The sequence below is a fragment of the Lactuca virosa genome, chromosome 8 (assembly GCF_052849685.1).
Source record: "Lactuca virosa cultivar CGN04683 chromosome 8, Lactuca_virosa_CGN04683_v6, whole genome shotgun sequence".
Classification (NCBI taxonomy): Eukaryota; Viridiplantae; Streptophyta; class Magnoliopsida; order Asterales; family Asteraceae; genus Lactuca; species Lactuca virosa.
In genome coordinates, this window is record NC_136433.1 from 372,115,490 (window position 1) to 372,124,555 (window position 9,066).

Here is a 9,066-nt window from a genome sequence, read left to right on the forward strand (position 1 = left end):
TACCTTGAAGACTTTGGTCATATCATAGAGGATTGCATAGCTCTCAGGAAGGAGATCAACTACCACTTAGGCAAAGGATACCTCAAAGAAATACTTGGAAGAAGTAAGGAAAGATCAAAAGAGAAAGATCAGGATCCCCAGAAGATCCTCGATAAGCCAGGATCCCCTCCTGTTGATGCCTTGGTAATGAATGTGATATTTGGAGGATCTGACATTTGTGGTACCTCTTACTCTGCATAAAAAAGACGTGCCAAAATGTCAAAAACAGAAAAAGAAGAAAGGCCACGAAAGAATACGTCAATCACAAACGATAAAAAGATCACATTCGACAAAGCAGATAGACAAGACATCCAGGATCCTCACCACGACGGATTGGTGATCACTCTTTACATCGCCAACCATTTCGTCAGAGGGATACTTGGCAATTGAGGATCCTCAATCAACATTATACTCTTGGATGCTCTAAAAAGAATGAACATCGAAGAGTCTGAAATAATCAAAAGATCCTCAGTATTAATAGGATTCAGTGGCTAAACAAAACATACAGCCGAAAAAATAAGGCTACCTGGCAGTTTTGAGGGGGTAACTTTATGCAACGTTTTTGCGTAATAGATACATTATATTCTTATAAAGTTATACTAGGTAGACCATGGATTCATGAAATGAAGGCAATCCCATCGACATATCATCAATGTGTGAAGATGCCCACCCAATGGGGGGCAGTGAAGATCACATGTGATTAACAGGAATCCAAAGAGTAATACAAGACCTCGATGAAATCTTCAAAAATACCACGAAAAGCATAGCAATTAAATCAGGGGACACAACATGTGCTAGGAACAAGAGAGAAAGATGTAAAGAAAGTGCCCCTGAACCTTGAAGATCCCGATGCCAAAGTTAGCATAGGATCCTCAATACCAGAACCAATCGAACAAGAACTAATAAAGTTCCTCAGAGCTAGAAGCAAGAAATTTGCATCGAAGCACGAGGACATGACAAGTATATATAAAAATATTATAACCCATAAACTTAATATTTATCCTACTTTCATTCCAGTACACCAAAAGAGAAGGAAGTTCGCACCATAGAGAAACCAAATCATACAACAAGAAGTAGAAAAAATTATTAAAACAAGAATGATCAAGGAAGTGAAGTTCGCAAGGTGACTAGCCAACATGGTCGTAGTACAAAATAAGAATGGAAAATGGACAGTATGTGTGGATTATATGGATCTCAACAAGACTTGTCCCAAGGATCATGTCCCTCTACCACACATAGACTCCATGATAGACGCCACAACTGGTTATGAGTTACTAATATTCATGGATGCATCAGCAGGATTCCAACAAATCCAAATGGAAGCATCTGACCAAGAGGATACAACATTCATAACCCCAGCAGGTGCAACATCTTAGAGGCTATTCAAGAAGATGTTTAAAGAGAAACTAGGGGACAACATGGAAGTCTACATTGCTGACATGGTGATCAAGTCGACGAAAGTTGAAGACCATCTCAAGGACCTTGAAGAAGCCTTTAACATATTGGACCAGTATAACATGAAGTTGAATCCATCCAAGTTTCACTTTGGAATGATATCAGGTAAGTTCCTTGGGTACATGGTGACCAAAAGAGGAATTGAAGCAAGTACTGAGAAAATCAAAGCAATCATTAATCTAAGATCGCCATCCTCAATAAAGGATATTCAAAGACTAATAGGAAGAGTAGCAGCCTTAAATGGATTCATCTCAAGATCCTCAACAATATGCAAACCTTTCGACGACATCCTGAAGACAAATAAAAGTTTCGAGTGGACTAAGGAGCACGAAGATGCTTTCCGAGAACTTAAAAGTTACCTAATTTTAGCACCCCTATTGGTAAAACCATTAGATGGGGAACCACTTCTTATCTACCTTTTAAAAACCAGAAATGTCAGCAAGGATGGAAAAGTGGTCCCTGAAGCTAAGCACATACGATATCAAGTATGAGCCAAGATCCGCAATAAAATACCAAGCACTGGCGGACTTTCTGGCTGACTTCAGTAATGATCTACTAGCTGAAGTACAGATAGAAACTAAATGATTTCTAGAAGAAGAGAACACAGGGATATGGGCACCATTCATAGATGGAGCATCAAACCAAAGAGGAACTAGACTAGGGATCATAATAAAGTCGCCATAGGGGACATCCTACCCTAGTCATTCAATTGTGAGTTCGATGCAACCAATAACAAAGTTGAATACGAGACACTAATCATGGGACTACAGCTAGCCAAGGATCTTCAGGTATATGTCAACTCCTTATTAATAACTAACCATTTTAATGGATCCTATGCAGTAAAAGGAGAAAGAGTAGCACTATACCTCCAGATCCTAAAAAATATAGCCTCTAAATTTGAAGCATTCAACCTAAACCATGTTCTCAGAGAAGACAATGTTGAAGCGGATGCCTTAGCTAATCTAGGATCTTCTCTTAGGATCCCACTAGAAACTAGGATCCCGATAATCCACGTGATGATCCTAGAAATCGAGGATCCTGCCAAAAGACTGAAGGATCCCGAAAATGACGACATAACAACCAACATCGCTACAATCGAAGATCCTGATCCTCAAATTCCTCACCAGGATCTTGTGGTTGAGGAAGGATCCTTGACTCACCCCATTGTGGAATATGTCCCAAATGGTATCATGCCGAAGGAAGAAAAAAGTGAAATGTCATTCAAAATGAGGGTCTCACGTTTTATGATGATCCAAGGTAAGCTATACGGGAAATTCATGGCAGGTCCATACCTTAGATGCCTAGAAGATCACGAGGCTGCGGAAGTCCTAAAAGAAATACATGAAGGAGATTGTGGTAACCACACTGGGGGCAGATCCTTGTGCTCCAAGGTGTTGAGGACGGGATACTACTGGCCAACCATGAAGAAAGATTCCTTCTTGTACGCTCAAAGATGTGATGCTTGTCAAAGAGATAACAATATCCTACACCGACCAGTGGAAGCTTTACATCCTTTCATTTCCCCTTGGCCATTCATGAAGTGGGGGATGGATATAGTAGGAAAATTACCTAAGGCACAAGGAGGAAAAGTCTTCATGCTAGTAATGACAGAATATTTCTTGAAGTGGATCAAAGCTGAGGCTTTTGTTTAATTAAGAGATAAGGAGGTGGTGTCGTTTATCAAACTTAATATCCAGACCAGGTTCAGGACCCCTACCGAAATTATATTTGACAATGGATCCCAATTCATAAGCAAGAGAACTACGTGCTTTTGCACAAGTTGGGGAATCAAAACGATAATGTCCACCCCTGTTCATCCTCAAGCCAACGGTCAAGCAGAATCTAGCAACAAAATCATAGTCAACACCTTGAAGAAAATGCTAGATGAAAAGAAAGGAATATGGGAAGAAGAACTTCCTTTTGTCCTATGGGCAGATAGGACCACTTCTAAAGTAGCCACAGGCTAAACTCCATACTCATTAGTGTTCGGAGCAGAAGCGATGATCCCTACTGAAGTGTTGATCCCAACGGCGAGATATCTATCTCCGGATCAAGAGAACAACAAAAGGATCCTAGCCCAAAATCTTGATACTATCGATGAACTCAGATATCTTGCCAAGATCCGCATCGCTGCCCATCAATAAAGGATCACCAAAGCATAAAACAAGAATATCAAAGTCATAAGATTCCAGATAGGAGACTTGGTCTTAAGGAAAGCATTCCAAAATACCAAGGATCCTAGTGCAGGTAAATTGGCGCCTAAATGGGAAGGACCATATCTCATAGATGCTGAAGCAGGAAAGGGAGCGTATTGGCTAGCTACCCTCGATAGAAATGTCTTGTCAAGACCCTGGAATGCTATACATCTTAAAGCTTATTTCATTTAAGTGAGATTAGTCATTTTCCAACAAACTTAAGGTACACATACTCTTTACCTTTTAGCCTTTATTTTCAATATTTACTCTCCCAAAAACATTACTAACTTAAGCATCGGAGGGGCGTTAGCAAGACTAACGCCCAACCCAAGCTAATGTTTTCTGCGTGCAGGAATCCAAGGATCCTGATATACAAGGATCTTATCATTCAAGGATCCCAATGGCTACAACATTCTAAGATCTTCACGATTAAATTACGCAAATGCCATAGTAACTACGAATAGAGACTGATCATATCTCCAACGAATAAGGGTACTCAATCCTCTATAAGGTTTAAAGAGTTAATCACCTCTTTCATACGATTTAAGTTTTCTACACCTCGCTTGGATGCACGATATCTAACTATGGGATGTGAATAAGAGGATCATTTCATGCTGTAGTGACTTGGCAACCCTCTTATTTCTGAACATAAGTTAAGATCCTAAGGTTTGAATCTAAGGTTAATAACATTGACATGTTATCTCAAATTCGGATCTTTCCCAGAAAAAACATAAGGTTTATAACATTGGAATGTTATCTCAAGTTGGGATCTCCCCCAAAAAATTTCCTAAGGATTATAACATTGACATGTTATCATACGAATTGGGATTATCACATTGTAAAACAAGAGTTTTTCTCAGGTATTTTCCAAGTTGAAGTTATTTCCAATTGTTTCCTAAGGAGGGATCCTTACCAAGTTCACTAAGTTAAGGCCAATCAACGATCCTCCCTGATGAACTCTTAAAGCAAGGATCTTCCCATATCACACTAAAGGACTTCTCCGAAGTCTAAAGGTCACAAAGCCTAAGGATAGTCAGGTTCTATCTATCCTTTAAAGTTAATTTTTTCTTACATAATGATTAAGATCTTAACTATTTTAAGATCCCAAGTTGATCACTAACCGTTTCAGGGTATTCAGATCTTAAGAGTTCTTACTCTTTAGGATCCTATTATATAAGGATCCTCAAAAGATCTACAATCATAACAAGAATATATGTCAGCCATGCAGATAGAAATATAAAACAACCATAGCATTAAAAGGGCTGCACAACAACCCCGCAAAAACAAAGTTCTTAATTGTATTACATTTTCAAACGAAAAGCATTTAAAATATTTTTTTTATCTAAACAGGGCTAAACCGTGGATTGGTTATCATCGCCTGGAACCTTCTCCCATTCATCCGCCTTCTGCTGCTACCCTTCAGGATCCTGATTGGTACTAATAGGCTTACCAGTTAGTTTTGGTAAAGCTTCACGCCATCCTGCTATATTCCAGGATCCTGCATTCTCGAGATCCTCTACAAGCTGGATCTTTGCTTCCAAGACAGCAACATCCACACTCTTACTTACTTCAGCAATCACGTCGTCCATCTCAGCCATATGTTCCTTTTCCTTTTCAGCCTTCTCCCTGGACAACTTCTCCACTCTCTGCTGGAGCTCCTTATTGACTCCTTCCTGTCCTTCAAAGAATGCTCTTTTTGTGCGAGTTTGGCTTTGAGATCCTTACTGGAGCGAGAGACATGATCACCAACCTAAGAGGAACCAAGGTAAATAGATAATAAAATTGAAAGAAAAAGAACACATGAATGCTGAAAAATTGGGAGAAGGAAGTCAACTTCTTTAACGCCTCCTCTGTCCCGACGATCTCAAGATCCCAAGCACCAAATGGTTTTCTCTTGCGAGACGTCGGGGACTTCACAGTGAGGTCGAGTTGAGTCTTCTTGGGTGTAAGTGAAGGAGGTATCTTTTCCTTCTTTAGAATGAGCAAACCACTAGACATGTCGTCTTCACGTTTAGACAAGACAAATCGGGCACTAGAGCGAGTTTTTTTAGATCCTACACGTTAAGAAGGATTCCCATAAGTCCTGGATCCTTATGAAAAAATAGATAAAAACATCGAGAATGATCCTCACCAGTGGTCATCAAAGTTGTGTTAAAAGAACTATCTTGAAGACTAGGAGACTTGAGTTTGAATGATCTGATGTCTGCAGGTAAAGGAAGAAAATGGCTCACCGTGTCTTCAGTATCCTCAGTAGCAGGAAAAGCTTCACCAAACTTGTAACCTGCATCAAAATGAACAAAATAGGAAACATACATCCTTGGATCCTCTAAATTAATAAATAAGATCCTACTCTTTTCAACCCACACTTTAGGCGAGAGATCCCCACCATCAATAGAATCTCGCCTCACAAAAAAGAACTTTTCCTTCCAAGCTCCATCGTTATGATTGGTTTTAAAGACAAGAGGAGATTTCTTGGTTTTAACCCTAAATAGAAAACGAGAACTCCCAAAAGTAGAAATATCATAAACGGAAGCTAACTCAATAAGACCAATGTCTAGATTGTGAGAATGATTCACTCGCTCAATCCATTGCAAAATCCTTCAAATAATGGGCATTTATTAGACAAGGAAAGCTTGGTGGCTTGAAAAAAAATCAGAAATAATACCCAAAAAAGGATATTTGAAGCCCAGAGAAAAGAGATATTCAGGAAAGTCTACCCAAGAAGGAGAAACGAAATCAGGCTGAATAGAAGGATCAAAGAACCTTAAGATTGCATCGGAAGGAAAAGCTTCATTGGCCATAAGGGACTGCATGTCCTCATCATTGAAATAACAAACCTCATCATAGGCCAAAAGCCCGTGATCGACAAAGTCATTCTCTAGAGGAGCGGTAATGCTAGCGCAAGAATGGACTATCTATTTGACCATGATCGGAGAAAGGAAAAGTAAAAAAGGAAGAACAAGGGGAAGAAATTACCTAAGAAGGTAGCCGGAGACATATTGGGAAAGGTAAAAGAGTTAAGAGGATTACCCTATTTAACGCAATGGCATAAGAGAGAGGGTACGATTTGACCGCGTGATGATTAACCTTGGGCAGATAAACCATATTCGATTAGGGTTAAAAATTGAAAATCATTTATCTCTTTCATTTATTATTTTTAAGTTATACCTTTAATACAGAAAAATAACCCCGATATTTGACAGGTATAATTTAGGGGCAATTGTTAGGCATAGGATCCTTGACTCATATTCAGGATCCTAAAATACTTCTGAAGCCTCTGTAACAACTAGCAAATTAGGTTTAAGGTTTAGGTCCTTGTGCAAGACAATTCCCCCATGTAAACTAGTAATAACTCATTTAGACAGAATTCAAACTATGATGCCATCCAAATTCATACGTTCCTACATTAGGAGTTAAGTCAAAACCACTTTGTATAAACCCAAAACTCGATCCAATAAGCCAAACTCAATCAGTTTGGGCCTTAGCTCAAGAATTCTCGACTCAAAACCCTTATTGGACCAAGACTTCCTTATTGGGCCCCATTGGGCCGATAACTTCTCCTTTTGGCCTTGTTGGGCCGAAAACCTCTCCTTGAGCCCTTTTAAACCAAAAACCTCTTATTAAGCATCAATGGGTAAAAAATATTTTTGGGCCACCTATTGGGCCGAAGACCCACTTGGGTCGGGTGGTTTATTTATAAAAAAAAGAAAAAAAAGGGTGGTAGTATGGTGACACCTCATTATCTCCTCACATACAAACATGCATTATATAACATGTAGCCATGCAACTAACATTAACCACCATGTAATTACCACCTTAATCTCTCTCCTCTCCTTCTCTATTTAAGGCCGAGAACACCACCACCACCCTCACCTCATCTCATCTCTCTCTAAAACACAAAGAAACTCCCTTCTTTCTTTCTCTAAAATCGTGTGATGTGTGTGTGTGTGTGTGTTCAAGGCTTTTTCTTCAAGAATCATTAAGTTCGTAAGTTTATATCATCCAACTTTCACTTTCTTCTTATACTAAGATAATCCATCTTACAACATTTTCGTGAATATGGAGCTTAGATCAACCACCATTTCGAGATCTCTCAAAGAACTCAAGCTAGGTTCAAAGTTTCATCTTCTTCTCCATCTACATCAAAAAAACCCTCAAGGTCAGTTTATACCCCCTATTTTCGGTTTTTACTAAGTTTTGGGGGAGGATACAAGTTGTTTTGTGTAGATCTATGTGTATATGCATGACTATGTGTGTTTTTCATGATTTATTTGGTGATTATGTGTTGTTTACTTTCATAAATCTAAAAATATGTTAAGAATATGAAGTTTACCACTTAGATCTTCATAAAAACTATGAGAAAAGTATATGTTGTCATGTAAAAACAAGTGTTGTGTTCAAAAATCTATAACCTAAACTCAAAAATCAGCTTTTAATAGAAACGTTTTGGCCTAATTTTGGACTATTTTGACCACCTTAATGGAAATATTTTTCAAAACTGTTTTACATGAACAATGTTCAAGTTTATACCTTTAAAATGAATACTCTCATTGTTTCATACGATTTTTCTACAATTTTTGGCGAATTTTACAAAACTGTCTATCATTTCAGGAAGGATTCCGGACCAGTCCGTGAAAATGAACATTTTCACACTGGTTTGAAATCACTAACAGTTATAATAAAAATTATGAAGAAATTAGACTCATTTTCCAAACTCTCAGAGTTTACAGATCCAAATTCGACTTACGATGATATTTCTATAATTTTTCTCAAAATAGGGAGAGAAAGGCCAAAAATTAGAAAAATTGTTTTAACTTACTAAAAGTGTTTATACTTTTGTTAGATGCAAGTTTATATGACTTATACATACTATTAAATCATCTAGACATGTTAACCTATGTGCATTTAATATATATATATATATATATATATATATATATATATATATATATATATATATATATATATATATATATATATATATATATATATATATATATATATATATATGATTACAAAAGTGGTATTTTTAAGTCAACTTAACAAATAATTGAACTAATACTAGCAATAAAATAACAAAGGGACTAATTTTGCCATTCATATAATATTGGGCCTTAGTGGCCCATTAATATGCTTGATTGGTCCTGAATACTATTTGTTGTTTATTGGGCCTTACTGACCCATTAACATGTGCGACGGACCTTGGATACTAATTGCGTGCTATTTGGGCATATAAATACCTTTCATGTGAAATGGGCCTTAGTTGTCATTTTACATATATTTTGGGCCCATGTTATATAACCTCATTCCTTTCGGGCCTAAAAATGATTTACATGCTTAGTGGGCCTTAGTTGCTCACTTACATGGTTCATTGGTC

General features: G+C 37.8%; 1 protein-coding gene across 1 annotated transcript; it reads left to right on the forward strand.

The window, feature by feature from the left end:
• The first annotated feature begins 1,457 nt into the window (after window positions 1-1,457).
• LOC145131929 (uncharacterized) lies at window positions 1,458-3,146 on the forward strand. The gene is made up of 2 exons (XM_079066574.1): window positions 1,458-1,599; window positions 2,335-3,146. The coding sequence occupies exons 1-2, from the start codon at window positions 1,458-1,460 to the stop codon at window positions 3,144-3,146; spliced, it is 954 nt and encodes a 317-aa protein (XP_078922700.1).
• Window positions 3,147-9,066: the final 5,920 nt, after the last annotated feature.